The sequence below is a fragment of the Apus apus genome, chromosome 2, assembly GCF_020740795.1.
Source record: "Apus apus isolate bApuApu2 chromosome 2, bApuApu2.pri.cur, whole genome shotgun sequence".
NCBI classification, from domain to species: domain Eukaryota; kingdom Metazoa; phylum Chordata; class Aves; order Apodiformes; family Apodidae; genus Apus; species Apus apus.
Genome location: NC_067283.1, coordinates 118,938,070 through 118,955,371, shown reverse-complemented (window position 1 = coordinate 118,955,371; position 17,302 = coordinate 118,938,070). Strand labels below are relative to the sequence as shown.

The 17,302-nt window shown below is 36.3% G+C and overlaps 1 protein-coding gene across 5 annotated transcripts in view; it reads right to left on the bottom strand.

Annotated features, from left to right (window-relative positions):
• The window catches only part of CHD7 (chromodomain helicase DNA binding protein 7), a 132,553-nt gene that overhangs the window by 28,294 nt on the left and 86,957 nt on the right, over positions 1-17,302 (bottom strand). For all 5 annotated transcript variants that reach the window (XM_051609748.1, XM_051609744.1, XM_051609747.1 and 2 more), the window contains exons 6-13: positions 16,762-16,827; positions 11,812-11,867; positions 10,278-10,392; positions 8,481-8,564; positions 7,397-7,534; positions 7,179-7,300; positions 6,475-6,718; positions 18-194 (exon numbers count right to left, since the gene is read on the bottom strand). In XM_051609748.1, coding sequence (XP_051465708.1) covers positions 18-194; positions 6,475-6,718; positions 7,179-7,300; positions 7,397-7,534; positions 8,481-8,564; positions 10,278-10,392; positions 11,812-11,867; positions 16,762-16,827 — 1,002 coding nt within the window. The remainder of the gene's footprint in view (positions 1-17; positions 195-6,474; positions 6,719-7,178; positions 7,301-7,396; positions 7,535-8,480; positions 8,565-10,277; positions 10,393-11,811; positions 11,868-16,761; positions 16,828-17,302) is intronic.

The window sequence follows — 17,302 nt, the reverse complement described above, 5'->3', positions numbered from 1 at the left end:
GAGATGTACACACTGACCAGGTCCATCATCTTGAGTCCTTCCAAAAGCTTACAGTTCCTGTTTTTCAGCCTGTGGGCCTCATCAATGACCACGCAACGCCATGGAATGTTACGCAGCTCTGGGCAGTCGGTCAAGATCATTTCAAATGTAGTGATAATGGCATGGAATTTATAGGACCCCTTTATCACACGACCCTAAAAAGAACAGCAAAAGTTAAACTCCCTGGCAAAAAAAGGAAGTACATCTGTTTCACCTTCAAAATTCACTCTTTAAAAATACAAAACAATATAATGGGAAAGATATTTTAAGTGAACAAAGTCATACTTCCTGACACAATAAGGGAATACTAATGTCTAAGTTTACTGCTGGCTTCATGTTAGCTGTGTTTCCAACCTTGTAAAAAGGCCCACAGAATCATAACATACACATTAAAAATACGTTACGTAAGTATTCAAGTTGTAATTCATATGAATTGTACTAAAGCCTTGCAGTATTATGTACTGCAATATTCAAATAAGGTTTTCAGACTTTTTGAAGAGAATTTTCTTTTTACTTTTAAAATGGGATTGTTCTCCCAAACAATCCAAATAAGCCAGAAGTACATTAAGAGTTTCAGCTTTATGACTATTAGAATATTTTGCTCTCAATAAACAGCAATTTTTTCTCTTAGTGGACACTGAATATCTAAAACATCATTCCCATTCTAGTAAAAACTTTGAAAAGAAGCAAATGTCTGAACTCTCAAATTGAGAATGTATGTCTCTGCCCACATTGCCTTGATATTCTTGTAAATTTGTGTTAAGGAAAGTTCAGTAAGATGGTTTACTTGATGTCTGGCACTATATTCACAATCTGTAAGATTAGCTGAAGGTCTTATTTTCAGGGCTGATACTAAGGGCTGTTTCAGAAAAAACAAACAACAAACAAACAAACCATGAATAAACTTTACTCAAAATACTGAGATTAACGTCTTCCTGACATCATGCTATATTTATTTCCAATCTCATTCAAAGAAAAACGTATCTACAGTGGCACTGGGATCTGCACAGGAACTGTTTCTCTAAGGATGGGTCTCACACAAGTTCAAAGTCATTCTCCTTTTTCACAGCAGAAGTATGCCATGGGTGGTACACTGAATACATTTCAAAAGGAACAGATATTTCACAGTAAGGTGACCATTTCTGCTTTCCAACATGTGCAAGTCTGAATCTTTCTATAAGTGACCTGTGTAGAATCCCCTTGAAACTGTGGGGAGCAGAACTAGCTACTGACTCAATAAAATGACTGAAACCTGATATCCTGAACTCAGCATTAAATCTGCCTATGCACATCAAGAGTACTCAACAGTGTTTTCTCATGGCCTAGTCCAGAAACATTTACCTTCTTAAGAAGAAAAAGAGCTGTTACCTAACAAACAGCAGACGAAGACACACTAAGTGGGTGCCGCAAGCCAATGCTGTCAGAGGCTGTCAGGAAGCTTCTGTGGCTGCCCCCCCCAATTTGGAGGGGTTTTTAAATGAACCCAAGAACACATGTGGAACTTGCCTCTCACAGAGGAACGGCCACTGTGGGACCGTATTTTAGAGCAGAGATTAGAATACCACCCTCACCATGCCCACAAATCGTTACTGAGATCAATATTTACTTAACGAATGCATAACTTGTTGCCCATCCTTCCTGCCTTGTATCACATCTTTTGTTTTGCTTTCATTTGCCCTTGAGCAGCAGGCCTGGTTTTGGTCTGTTAGCTGGGAATAATCAGCAGAAGGCCTTTGCTGACTTAAAAGGCATTTTGTTTAGACATATGTGGGGAAGAAGAACTGTTTCCGAGAGTGGGCAACTTAAAAAGCCAGCAAACTGAAATGCTGTCACAGATATAACTGTGAAGATCAGAGAAAGCAGCCCAGGAGATTCTTTCCAAGTAATGGGAAACACTTCCATGAGCAAACTCATGACATCATGAATCATAGAATGGCTAGGGTTGGAAGGGACCTTAAATATCATCTAGTTCCAACCCCACTCCATGGGCAGGGACACCTCCTGCTAGATCAGGTTGCTCAAGGCCCCATCAAACCTGGTCTTGAAGGCCTCCAGGGAAGGGGCATCCACAACTTCCAGGCAACCTGTTCCAGTATCTCACCATCCTCACAGGAAAGAACTTTTTCCTAAGGTCCAACCTGGATCTCCCCTCTTTAAGCTTCAAACCACTGGCCCTTGTCCTCTCCCTATACAATGGTGTAAAAAGCCCTACCCCAGCTTTCTTGCAGGCCCCCTTCAGATACTGGAAAGTTGCTATAAGGTCACCATGGAGTCTCCTCCTCTCTAAGCTGAACAACCCCAACTTCCTCAGCCTGTCTTGATAGGGGAGGTGCTCCAGCCCTCTGATGATCTTCGTGGCTGTTATTACAAGCACTGCTCTTCACAGAAGATAAGTACATAAAGCAGCACATCCAGTTGAAGAAAAAATCATAACAGGGACTCTTGATTATTTATTTAGACCTGTATAAATCTCACATTAGAATATGCACAGCTGTCTTGCCACAAGAGCTCACACTATTTGAAAGACAGTCAAATGTTGTAGAGAAGAACATGGGAGTAAATCAAGCAGAAAGTTCCAAAAGCACTCCAAGAGCTTTAGAAGGTAAATTATGCTCTTTTTCAACAGTTTCAGGCCTCCAACACTTGGGGAAGTATGGGAAAGAATCCTAGGTAATTCTATTAATGTCACATTTAGAAATTTAAATATAGAAACTACCAGGAAAGAGATCTATAGCATTGTTGTAGGTGAATTCTTAAGCAATTAGGAATCAACTTCTGTTTCAGTGTGGCATCCAAATGAAGTTCTCTGATGCTGGAATTTCAAATCCAATTAGATACGAATATGAAAGTTGGGTTATGCTTTGGGGCATTATCTCTAGCCGATATAAATTGAGAAGATCAATTAGATTTGTGTAAGAAGTGTACTTCTAAAAAAATGCACATTCTGAAAAATTATTATGGTCCTTTCCCACCAACCTCAAACTCCACTTTGACAAACAAGAGAACAGATGTACGAAATGTGCACGTTACAAAATTATAGACAGAAGGCATCTGGAAAAGTAGGTCCTAGCCATTTTGTAAAATGCAAGTGGACATCATCTTCGGTGAAAGATGGAGTCCTTATTGGTGAAATAATGTCTTACACTGCCGCACGCTAACCATTCTTTGCAGAAATCTGAGGTAATCCTATGCTGATGACACTTTCATAGCTCAGTAGCTTCTCAGCAAGGAAGAAAACCATGCAGGCAAGGAAGTACTTTCTTAAGCCAACACTCACTGAGTCCAAAAGGAATGAAACAGGTAAGCCAGAAAACATCCTGAACAATAAGAGCATTATTTTGAGATAAATCAATCAAGGACATGATATTCCGCTTCTGTAGGTAAGATGGTTTCTTTTTTTAGTCCTCATTACACTGCAACGTAAATTTTCCTCACAAACCAGTCATGCCTTTTGCAGGGCTCTGTCATAAATTTTATTTGCCATAGATAGTTTTCCTGTTTTTACAATGGAACCCTTTTGTAGAGGTAGAATAATACAGGAAAGCAACTGCTTTATTTGGTAGTCCAAACCAGAAGGACTTTTCAACTATACTACTCAAGAACACCAAAACAGGCTTCCCCTACCTGACCCTCACAAACAAGGCAGGAATGGATTTTAGGGGAATGTCTCTGACAGCATTGTGTCTTTGGTGTTGAAGTCACAACACTGCCGAGCAGTATTTTGTTATCAACTACTCCCCGGGTTTCCTCATCTACTTGACTCTGGTTACTGGTGTTCACTCCATGCTGTCTCCTATTACTGCCCTTCAAAGCTACTCAGACTTCCTTAATGTTCTACCGTCTTTCTGAGAAACAGCTCAGCTTGAGAGATCTCTCTTCATGTTAAGACCTGAAAAGCCAAAGATGCCAATGCTTGGGTTGACATGTTTGGCAAGGGGACTAGAAATGAAGCTGCAAAACCTGCCTTCTTTCTCTCCCTTCTCATCCCCTGCTGTATGCCCACTGATGGTACTTCAGAGGATGCCAGACAGAACGCTACATCAGGATCCTTTTTGTCAGAACATGAGACTTTTTCCCTGTAATTCCATTTTTACCATGCGTTTCACAGCTGACACAGGCTCACAAAGAATGAAACACTGAAGGTGATTCATGACACAACTAACCTAGCTGTCACCAAAAAGATTAGTTCACTCAGTTTCTCCTTTCTTTCCTCTTTTCTACCCAACCATGGCAATAGTCCAATTCTCCTCTTAAGCCAGTTCAGGAAGTAAAGCTAGTAGAAAATGATTAATTTTTCTGTGCCATGAGTGCTTTGTCATTCCTTGCCATGGGGTCAAATGACTGCCATGGTCATTGCAAGAGTTGAGTTAAGAATAAGGCAAGGGAAGAGAGGGAGAGAAACTTTCTGCAGATCTTACTCTAGATCCTTTTAGTTGCCTTTAGATCAACAAAATTATATTGCCAAAATAACAGCAAGAATCTGTATAGTAAGTGGGATTTTTCTGATGACATTCCCTCAGGTTTCATGCTACGTAACTGCTGCATCCTAAGCTGAAGAACATGCTGAGAACAAGCATTATTTAAATAACAAACATGATTTTTAAACACAAGAAACACTTCAGTAGAATCATTATTTATACCGTTTAAGCCCAAAAATCTTAAATTTTATACAAAATATCTATCTCTGATGAGAAATAATTTTAAAACCAGAAGTACAAATAAATTCCAGTTTATTTATATATTATAAACCTAGATAAAAAGCTAAAGGTGATTATTATTTTAAGGAATGCAAGACATTAAACCTCAATGTAATAACTGTTACTCACCAAATCAACAACTGCATGTATGATTTTGATTTGAAAGTTTCTAACTACTATAAATTATTACGTTTTTTCTACTATATTTAAGTATGTTATTCTATTTCTGTTTGCTGTAATGACATATCAAGTTCTGCCACAGTCGTCATCTTCAAATCAGTTTTTACTCAGTTCTTTCCCTGTAAAAGCATATTTTCTACCTTGCAATCACCCTCACAGCTTTGCTCTAAGGACTCAGTTTTTCAACACTCAGAGGACAGGAAGTGAGAACTAGGCAGAACTGGACTACCCACTACATTACTTACAAACAGGAGAATAGTGTAACTTTTCTCCTCTTTAATAAAGAATTATTTCCTCCCACATACTCACACTATACACTATCCCTTTTAACCAGTTTCACCTTATGAACTTAAGTGTTAAAGGATCTGCCTTCCCAGAACTGAGCTCTCCCTCCTGTAAGAGTCAACTCCATTCCTTGTCCACAGATAGCCCTATATTTAGCTATTCTGAGTATTGCTAGCTTGGATCCCATTTATTAACTTATACAGCTTATTCCGTATCCATGAACTGTCTTAATTATTTACCATTCTCCCAACCTCTGTCATTTGAAAACTTCCTCAGTAATGATTTTATGTTTTCTTTCAGGTCATTGATAAAAGTGTTATATAGCTCATGGACACGAACCAATCCCTGAAGAACTATGCTGGAAATGCAAATCATTTCTCATTTATAGTTACATCGAGAAATACCAGTTAGCCAGTTTTAAATCCAGTTAATGTGTGCCATATTGATTTTGTATCATTCTAGTTTATTAATCAAAATATCCAATGGCATAAAATCAAATGCTTTACAGAAAATCTAAATACATGAATTCACCACTATCACTTCTTTAAGCTCAGCTGGAAATAATACTCCACAATGTATCACATCAGGTTGAACTTACATGCTTGTTTCCTCGAGTGAGGAGGATTATGTTGTTTTGCAGTGACATTCAACGTATGCACATGATTCTTCCACAATCCAATTATGCTGAGAAAGCCATGCATTTAAGCGTAGAGATCTGTTGCTCTTTGTAACTTCAGTTTTCCAAATAATTTTCTGTTTCTGCCCCCAATCTTTTCTGTACCTGCTTTCCTTCTCTCACAAGAACTACTCAACATGAGTGCAGTAGCACAGATTCAAAATAGATCTGACATAAAATTTGATAAAGAAGCATCGACAAGCTTAATTTCTGCAAGCTGGTCTTTTCCTGGAATGGTAGGCAAGGACTGATTTTTAAGCTTAGTTCCAATTAAAGTAGTTTCTCCATAAAAAATCTCTTCTGCCAGCTCTCCTCAGGAACGCAAAATAATGAAAAGCTTACATGAAAAACTGAAACCCTGATCAAGAGTTGCACCACCCTGGTAACTCTTGTTCCCCTCTATTTCCAGCTGATCTCTCGGCTACTATTAAAAAGCACTCTGTTAATACATATGCCTTCGTTATTAGTTAAAACCTACTATCTCAGTACTAAAAAACTAACTGATGCTTAAAATAATTAACAAGAGTTAAAGCATATACAAAAAATAAAAAAAAAAGGGGGGCGAGGTGGGGGGTTGACATAATGAAGAGCTTTTACCTGTGGATCTTTGAAATACATTTCATACAACTGAATGGTCCGCCGGCTTGCTTGACTCCCATGATACACAACCACATTCAACTCTGTCCAGGTGCGGAATTCCCTTTCCCAGTTGGGAATTGTGGACAATGGTGCAATAACCAAGAAAGGACCATGGATTCCTTTCAAATATATCTCATAGAGAAACGTAATGGACTGGATAGTCTTTCCCAACCCCATCTCATCTGCTAAAATGCAGTTTCGTCTGAAAACAATAATAAAAACAGTCTGCATAATGTACTCTGAATGTAAAACATAGACAATCAGTAAGGAGCTAAAGTAAGCAATCCAGAAATTTCTGGAATGGCAAGTTTACACTGAAAAGACATCATAATCTTCCTACATTTTAATTAAATGTAATGATTTGTGATGCAATAAGCACATATATATACATTTAATGTACCTTTCACGTTCTCAAGAGGAAGAAGGGGCAGCAGGGGTGTGCATGAAAACTTACATACAAAAGCATTTCTCACAAAAATGTATCGGAAATATTAATGAATCACGTGACATTATGTTATCCACCCAAAATTTGTATAAGATCCCACAGCAAAGAACAAGACATGTAAACTTCACTTCGGAATGACTTTTGAAGGTTATTATTTCAAATAAACTATAAAAGCTTTTCCAAAGCAGGATTCAGCAGTAAGCATTATTTTACGTACGTGTTGTACCAATTGAAAAGAAGCCAGTTTACTCCCTCCAACTGGTATTCCCTGAGTTTGTTATTGTTTTTATACTCCCTGGAACACTCTGATTTCTTCCAGTCATCGGCAGGAGGTCGCTCCTGTTTCAAATACAGCAAATCCCATTAGTGGTTTCTGAAAGACCACATTACTTTACTATTTTCAAATAAAATCGTCTATACGGAGCCAATTCTTACCACACGCTCCATTTCTGGCTCCCTAGACATCAGTTTCTCAAATTCTTCAATCTTAGCTGGGTCGATGTCTTGTTTGAGCTCCCAAGTACTGTCTTCATAAGGAAGTGAACACCATTTCACCAGATAATGCGTTACAGGCTTTGTTAAGACAAAAAAAAGATTACACCACAATTTAAGCCCGAAAGTGGAACCATTTTTATAGGAGATCTGCAAACTAGATACAATTCAAAAAGCTTCACCAGACCTGAATGTCTGAATCAGCCAAAAGGAAAAGTAAACAGCTGGCTGACACCTTGACAACCTAACAAAGTAAGATTAGAACATGGCCAATGCAGGCTTACTACCAAAAGGAGCACAATGCTGTGTTTGAAAACACTAAGGTTAAACTAAAATTTATATGTAAAACAGTATTATTTTTCCAACTGTTACAAAATTCTATTTACCACATATTGAAACAGTCAGTTGGGTTTTGTTTTTGTTTGGTTTTTTTTGTCAGTGTTATCAAAGACTTCCCAGCAGGCAACCCAAACACCACCATTTACTGACAGAGCAATATGGAAACACTGATACTGTCAGTGAAGCCTTCTATTCTCCCAGGACCAAAAAGGTATCTCCTGGAAGACAAAGTGATCTTGTTCTGCAGAACAAGTCATTAAAGACAAAGAAACAGTGAATCTGGGACCTCTTCTGTAACAGACAGTCCAAATAATGTCTAAACTTTTATGACATTTAGCTAAGATTCTTGCAATATTCATTTAAATTCTATGATTACCTGCATGGACATCACATTTCTACAGCATTAAGTACCACCTTAGACCTACGTATCAGGTGGTTTTCGTTGCTGGGTTATTCTTTTGTTGCTGTTCTGTATTTTTTCAAATGTATTTATAAATATAAGTTTTGAATTCTTGCTTAAACTACTTAAGGGAAACTGCTATATTAGCCAACGATTTTTCAAATATGTTCCTATTTTCTACACACGTATATGCTGGTAGCTTCTGAAATGTATCATGCAATCACATTTCTAAACAATAAATTCTAACCACAAGTCTATATGAGTACAAAAACACAAAGTTTTGTTTACCTCTCCATTATCATCTGTGCTACGTGAAAAATCCATGATTCTATCAACTTCCACATAATCTGGATTGAAAAGCTCATCATCAATCTGTTCAAGGAGAGAGGTAAAAATATAAAAGATATCTCTATTAGCCCTTCCTGAGAGGAAAAATTATTATATATTTCATCAGGCAATAATATTTTGGGTCACAGTGACACAGAATTTATATTTGGCAAACTTCAACATGTTAATTGAAATGCTACAATTCAGCAAGATCATTCCCCGTGAGGGAATCAGACTTCTCAGACTTTGTTAACTGGGCCTCTTAATTACTGTGTGAAACCTTTTACTGTGAGAGAATGTTTAAGAATATTTTAAATGAAGTGTGAAATTACAATTCACTAATGAGCAATCGAAAAGGCTTATGGCATGCAATGCATTTAGCATTCTTGAAAACTACAGCTTGCAATAAAGAAGTTAGAGCCTTGTACACTAAGTGCCTTTGGATTATTTTAACTACAGGAATTGCTTAACTGCTTTATAAGAAAGATTCAAATATTATTATGTCAAAAACAGTGTATGTATACACAGATTCCCAAAAACAAACAACAACAACAACAAAAAAAATCACAATTTCTGTTTTCTTATGCCTTCAACAACTTACAGGATTCTCTTGCACAGTAAAGTGTTGTGTTTCTTTTCATATTTTTAAAATCCCCTCCAGTAGAAAAGGCAAGACAAAAGGACTAAAGTCTATGTATATTTTTATAGCTTTTTCTAAAACAAGAACAAATTCCAATTATTTACAATCACTCGTGACCCACTTGGAAACAGATTTAAAAAAATAAAATAAAATAAAATAAGCAATTCCAGGCATCTTCACTCACAGCAGACATTAAATTTTACAATTTTGCTGTTTAATAACATGATATACTATAGTGACTCTTATTTTCATGTATTTATCAACTTTATTAAAAACTGAAATATCAAGAGTCTTGAAAGTTCTGTTTAATTTAATTCCTTAGGCATTAGTATTACATGATGCAGCTAATTCTTTCTAGTTGCCACCCTATTTTATAATAATCTCAAAGCATCTTTGGATGCTCTGACAGAACTCAAAGATGTTCTTATACTCTCCTAGAAGCACAAAACATCAATTCCTCCTCCCTCAAAATCCTGCAAATTTTATCAAATTATGACCATCAGATGCACTTAATGAGAAGCCCATAGTGACATTCTGGAAGTTTTCAGTTTGCAACAGGTTTTGTTTAGCTTGAGCCATACGTAAAAATAAAAAAATACAGTAACACATAAACCTGTTTTTTTCTCAAAAGACAGCATTTTACTGCAAGGTAAGCTTTCACAGACACAAATCAGCAGATCTGGTCTTTTATTGACAGGACCCCTGCCACACTACTGCTTATGGCTCTAAGTGAAATTAAATTGATGATAAAAAGCTTAGAATCCCTAGTGAGCAGCAGTCCATAACACAGAAAAATGTGATGCATTTTTCTGGCATAATCAGCTCCTGAGAAAGAGACCGCGTACTGATTCACTAAGGGTCATGCTAGCAATGCTAACAGCTAACCACTCACTCTAAGAAAAAAAAAAACAACACAGTAAAAAGTATAAAGTCAGGATAGATCACTAGAGTTTCATAAACTTGTGAGACTTTGATCAAGAACAGTTATACTTTACACCAGAATAAATGCTACTGATATACCACACAGTTGTTAAAAAATCTTCTGTGTATACAGATCAGGAATTCATAAGAATACTCCTTAAATACCTAAAAGAAAGAAATAAAGAAACAAATCATACCTCTGAAAGGAATTTGTTCTGGCCCTGTTTTGCCTTAAACCGCTTAATCTTCTGCTGAATTCTCTTGTCTTTGTCCAGCTCTTCCACGGATGCCCACTGACAGTGAAGGTACGAACTAGAAGATGAAACAGAAAATCTTACTCAAAACTGTTCCCATTACATACTCTTATGAATCCCACTAGTATAGCTAGATCTTCCCAGCACATGTAGTGCCGTGCTTGGAAAACCGGACACCATCTTCTTCATTATACAAGTTATTAAAAAATTGTCTTTACTGGAAGTAATTGCACTCAGTAATGAAGAAATTTGTCAGTAAATAAACAAGAACTCCTGCTCAAAATTTAAATACATAACCCATTCATTTAGTGTTTGGCACAAAGCTAAGATACTTTTTATTTGGCACATTTAAAACATTATTATTATATAAGAAATTTCTCATAAATGTCACAATTTAATATCATATTCTAGATAAAATGTTTTTTAGAAGTTAATAAAAATATGCAAATATATCAAATACATGCTACAGGCTTTTTTGTGAGAACAGCATTTTAATTAGAAGTTGCATGAGTCAGCTAAGTTTTAACATTGATAGAAAAAAAAACCCCTTGTAAATGCAGTTATATGGTAATAATTCATCTTCAAGAAAACACAAAGTAAGGAACAGTATCTCTGCCAAATGACTAGTCTCACTTTATAAATTTAGAGTCTGTCAAAAGTTAATTGCTAAGAAGTCTAAGACACGAATAGTTAATACAAAAATTACATGCCAGTGTAATAAAACTAAACAAAGTATAATTAAGCTATTTAATATCATGCAATAATCAATATAGTGCAAAAGGTACAACAGTGACAGTATATTTAAAGTGAACTATCTGCACTTAGCTGCAAGAAACTCAGATTAAGTGAATTTCCCTCTCAGATGGAAAATTTGTTAAAATTAAACAAGATATGCTATTTTTCTAAAAGAAAAACAAGCTTATCCAGCTGTAAAGTATCTTATTTAAAATGCTGATTGCATTGCAGTTTCAGAGCCCAGAAGTGAATCAACACACTGCTCTCACCACTACTGCATCCCTCTTATGGAGGGGCAGCTAGCTGCTGGAATACTGGAAGCCATCTCATTTGTTATCTTAGACATTTTGTTGTAACACAAATCTTGTTTTTAAACAACATGAAGGGTTATTTTTGACTGGTTTGCAGACACGTAGCTCTATGCTTGCAGTCAGATCTACACAGCGACACAGGTACGTGCCCATGAATCTGCATGCATAACGAGTCTTAGGTAACGTTTATAATAGCAGCACAATTTTACCTATAGATTTCACTTTGGAGAGAACACAAACTGAGACATTATTAAACCCACTACCATCACTGCAAGGAAATATCCTATTTATTTGCCACTGTTTTGGATTAAACATTAGAAATGTTTAACGTTGGATGTTAACAGTTATATGATTTACAAAACCAATTTTAAAAAACTATTTGGATATTACATGAACTGAAAGATAGTATACAAACCTATAACTTTACTTACAAGTTTTTGTACTTCACATAGAACTCCTCTATTTCTACCTCCTCTCCATTCTCCATCTAGAATAAAAGAATTGTTAAAAAGTGAATCAAACCCCTAAACTGCCCAATTTAGTTAATTTTTAAAACTAACCAAAATACCTAATACAGTCCCCACACAGAGACAAGCGGAGGGATAGGAAGTGTGTGTGGGGGGAGGACATGGCTGAGGAGTTTCCTCCAGCAGCTTACCCAAGAACATACTGCACTGCTTACTACAACTTCCAAGACATGAATCATTTGAACTCCTCCCTAACCACATGCAGCTTCATTCACAACCTCACCCCAAATCTGGCTTTCTGCCAAACCCACAGTGTTAAGTAGAAGCCAAGTGTACCATTTTCTCAGGCAGCAGCCAATTAGCAACTGCACTCCTGAATGCCATATGTATTATTTTTGGCTGGCTCATGGCAACTTTACATTGTGGGTTTTGTAATGTTTTAAAAAAGAGTTTTAAAGGGGGTTTATTCCTCCATATAGTTAATAACTCCAAACAAGAAGCCATATAAAACTAAACCTTATACCTCTGCTAGAATTTTAGTGCATCAGTGTTCATGGCTTTAGTTTTACTCAATGGTGCAATTAAATTCACTCAGGCAAGATGTCTCACATACAGAGCAGCCAAATTAAATTAACACCCAAAACCTACATTTAAAGCAAGGTTAAAATTGTGATATAAACCAGCAAAACCAAGGGCATTGAGTGCTAAGGGTTCAGACTACCCTTAACTCATCCCTAGTGCCAAAGTATTGCATAACATATGGTATGTAATACTTTGTTGAATTACTCCTGAACCAGCCATAGGACAAACTAAGGACAGAACAGAATTCAGCTTATGTCACAACATTAACAGTTTGTGTTTACTAATGAACTTTGGAACAATTTTAAATAGCAGAGAATTTTCCGGTTTACATACTTCATCAGGGTCAACATCTGCAATAAATATTGTATGTAGCACTAATCAGACAAAACTGTTGACCCCTGTATAACATCCTACGTCTTTTATTCAGATATATATATATGTTTTTAAAAGAGAGGGAAAAAATGTATTAAAGATAGACTACTCTGAAACTAGAGGATTAACTGTCATCTTCCAAATTCTCTCTCAGAAGAAAAGTTGCTGGCTAGATATTACTTCCATAGCAGTACAATTAATGAACACCAGTAGCAGCTGCATTAAACTCTGTTCTAGCTCAGCAAAGTTAATGCATTCCTAATCCCTGATTTACCTAATATTCTTTCTCTTCCAGACTGGCTAGGGATTTTATAATTTTAGTGTTTATATCACTCCAGTACACTCTGCTTGTGTTCCTTTCTAGAGAGAGGAGCAACACCAGCTTCCTGATTTTCCCTGAAGAAATGCAAGACAAGATATTTCTGGTGCTGCTACTTCATGTTCTTGAATCCTCTGTTGAAGATTAAACTATTCCCTAACCCTAAAACATAGGGAAGAATCTTCTCTGTCACTCACAAAGATACTGACAAAAGAAGGAATATGAAGACCATCAAGATATTTTTTTTAACAAAAAAATTTGAAAGGGAGTATTTCTCAAGAAGGTACTCATACACAGAGGTCAAAACCGTATTTAAAAAAAAAAAATTAAAAAATTGAGAACCCATTATCTGAATCTATCCACTACCCTGAGGCAAAATTGGTCTTTAAGAAGTCATCCCTAATTTCAAGACATTAACATTTTATTTTCTGAAATGTATTATGGCCAAGTCTCTTTGATTAGTTTTAAATCTGAATCCTTTGAGATACATCAATCTTACAATGACAACATGGTTAAACGCCTTTATATAAAGGTTCCACACTAGCCAATTTAACTCCCCTCAACATTTCAGTAGAGTGTATTTTCTGTCATCTGCCAACTTAATAACAATAATTTACAATGTAAATCTTTGTAAATCCTGTAATACTCATGACTAAAACATTTTTATATTGTCTAATCGGTAATAACTGCTCTAAGTTATTATATATTCTATGAGTGTGCATCAAAGATTCACCTAAACTAAAAAGTATTTTGGAAAAAAATGTTTTTAAAATCTTACTCTCGCATTCATTCCTATGGCAAAAAAAAAAAAAAAAAATCTAACCGAATTACAAACACCAGCATTCAAGTAGGGTTTAATAGTACATCAGTTTAGGATACAGGAGACAGATTATGCCTTTGAGGCCACTGTGAGACCCCCCACTATACATACGTTTACATTAACCAGGTAAAAAGGTGAGCTAGAACTTTTTTACAATATTCTCCCCAAAACTGATTACACAGACACCTTAAAATACCACATTGAAGACCTGGCCAACTCAGGACACTTCAAGTTATCATTGCCCAGGTGCAACTATAATTGACAATCTGATCCACAGTTTCTGCAGACAACTGAAGAAATAAATGATCCCCTCATTCAGACCACACAATCTTGCACTGCCATCACCACAGAAGTGATTAGTATCTGCTAATGCAAAAGGTGTTTGAGCAAGCCACTTGGCTGTAGAGGCACGTAAGAGCTTAAAAAATAACAAACCAACCACAAAAAGAATGAGAAATACAAATGGCTAAAAAAACCCCACAGCAGACAGAACACATTAATAACAGAGGTAAACAAACATAAACAAACCCATCACCTCAATTGATACAGAGCACTAGATTCTAAACTAGTCAGTTTGTGAGGGGATGTAGTCATTTGTACACAGTTCGTTTAGATCTAATTCTCACCATGTACTGGTAGGCAAAAAGAGAAATTCAGATGTGTAACATGCAGCTATAACGTTCTACAAACTCCCTACCTTTACACGATATGTGCTATTTGTGCTGAATAGCGTATTAAGAACTAGCCATTCCTTTTTAAAGTTAAGGAACTGAAATTCAAAAGGGACTGAAGCTTCCCAAGAGAGTAACTAGATAAATTAAAAGTTTCCATGTACAAACTGAAAACATCAGGACCGTGATGGTTTGGAAAGAGACTGATACATGTACTTAACACTTTCTGCAAGAGGGAAGAGTACGCAACTGAATTAAAAATTCCATGTTAAGATCAACAAGGAAAAACATGGTCTTCTAAACATTAACTAAAACATTTTCTATCTTTTATTCTATACATTTCAAAAATGTTTGCAAGCACAGTGCTGCACTGTATTTTGTAACTCAAAAACTAGACTAAGGCTATTTTTGAGAAAAATAGCTTAATGTTATAATAAGAATACTGTTCCAAAAGCATATTATCTCCTGTCCTAATGTGAATGCAACATCTTTGTTACAACCTAACGCACTGAAAGGTTTCCTAGTGAAGCCTTTCCTCATGTTTATTTTCCGCACTGGTCCTGATCGCAGCAATTTCACTGTGATTAGTAATCCAACAACCAGGGTTCTGATGACGTTAGTAAGAGTGTAAAAGACCTTTAATAAAAGCATGGTTGGATACTTCAGATGTTAAATATTAACATCCTGAAATCCTTTTTTTTTTAAATTATTTTTTATTTTGGAGAGGAGGTCTGGGGAGAAGAGCAGGCAAGAGACACCCCTCAAACCTGCAAATACAATCCATAAAAAACATAAAAGAAGGAGCTCAAAATAGAGCTTGCCTCCAGCAGAGCTCGCAATCAAAGACATGAGGGCAGCAGACCAACCACTTCCCACAAGCTGCAGAAAAATACACACTCCCCATGAGTAATCACACCTTTGTTTGCAGGGGAGAGGAAGAAGAGAAGAGTAATTGGTGAAAAACAGCTTCTAATGTAAAGACATTTTTGTAAAGACCACATTCTCCTCTCATGCCTAGAAGACCATCAGGACAACTAATTACTGAGTCTATATTATAGGAAGCTCATCTGAAAAATAAGCCTATGGCTTCAAACACAAAATACAGCTCTGGACTTCAAAAAAAGCCCTAGAGATTTTGTGTTGTGGAAGCTGCTGAAACAGGTCAAGTTCAGTCATAGCTAGTCATGACATTGCATGAATTTAGGTTTACAAAGCTGTTACTGATGTTACGACAGTAGGAAAATAAAAAAACACAATAAATCCCCCGCTCCAAAAACCAAAATGCCACAACACCATTAATGAAGGAAACTTTCACTCCTTCAATTTAAAAATTAACACTTTTAGGAAAAGAAATACTTCTGGTTAACTAAGATCAACATGAGTACCACATTAATCATATTAATCAGACAGTTTTTTGCCCAACTGCAGCACAAGTCAGAATTAGCTGCACAGAAGAGTCTATAAAATATTACAATGCCCTTTTAAGAACAAGTTCTTTTTTACTTCCTACTCAGAGTTTAATAGTTTGGAAGTGCAAAGGTCAATGAAGTTGTGAAGTACATTAGAAGAATCTGTAAGCAAAGTAAGAACATAACTAGCAACCAGGGCAGAATTAAAAGAGAACCATACTTCACTAAAGAGAGTATTTCTTTCACCATCTTTGCATAGTGACAAGGAAGATATTAACCACTTGTATATGTAACATTCTTGATCACACATAGTTGTTTTAGCTGCTAAGCAAGACCACTATTAAAAGATGCAAAATTTCTGGGCAAGGATTTTTCTTTACTTAGAAGAGGCAGAAACTTAGGATGCAGGAGAGCTTCCTCAAACTCCCATGAAACATCGTTCTGGAGTGAAGAACAGCATAGATTTTGTCCAGGTACGTTTACTTGCAAAAATAAATTCTCATCGAAGAAATGCAAGGAAAGAGTGGAAGACTAACAAGGAATCTGTTTGTGTATGTATGTAACATCCAAAAGCATGCTAAATACCATCTAAAGACACTTCTAGGGAATCTCCTCTATTCAATAAAACAGTTTTTTTTATTTGGAATATCCGATGTATTTTAACAACTTAATAGTAGCTTCAGCAGAAATATGACTAGCCTGTTTAAAAATACAGAGAAAAGTGGTTTGGTTTGGTTTTACCTTTTTCTTGACTAAACGGCTACTCATGATTTTCTCCACAACAGGACCTTCAGCATCAGCAGATTCCTACATCATAAATACCATACAAGAGTTAATGAGAATGTATCTTTGTTACTTAAAGACTTCCTTCACTAGAAAAACTTCAAGTCATTATTTTTGCTACAAGAGCTTAATACATAGGACTTTTCTCCCTAGCATAAAACCTGAAAGGATTCAAACAGATTTAATACCATAATACAGAATTGAATAATACTTGCTTAAAGCACATTTTAAGAGCTAATGCAACTCTAGCTCTCTCCCTAAGGCTGACATGCACAGACACAACCACATAGCAGTTTGCTTCTCTGTAAAATAACACATGCTTTCAGCACCGCACAGCTTAAATATTAGAAGATGTTCAAAAACTCTAGCTGGCTGCTTAAGTGTCCATATGATAGCTATCAAAATTGCCTGTGATTCCATATCACACTATTACATGAATTCGCCATTACAGCTGCAAGCAAATCTACAAAATTCTCCTTCTGATAAGACAATTAACAAT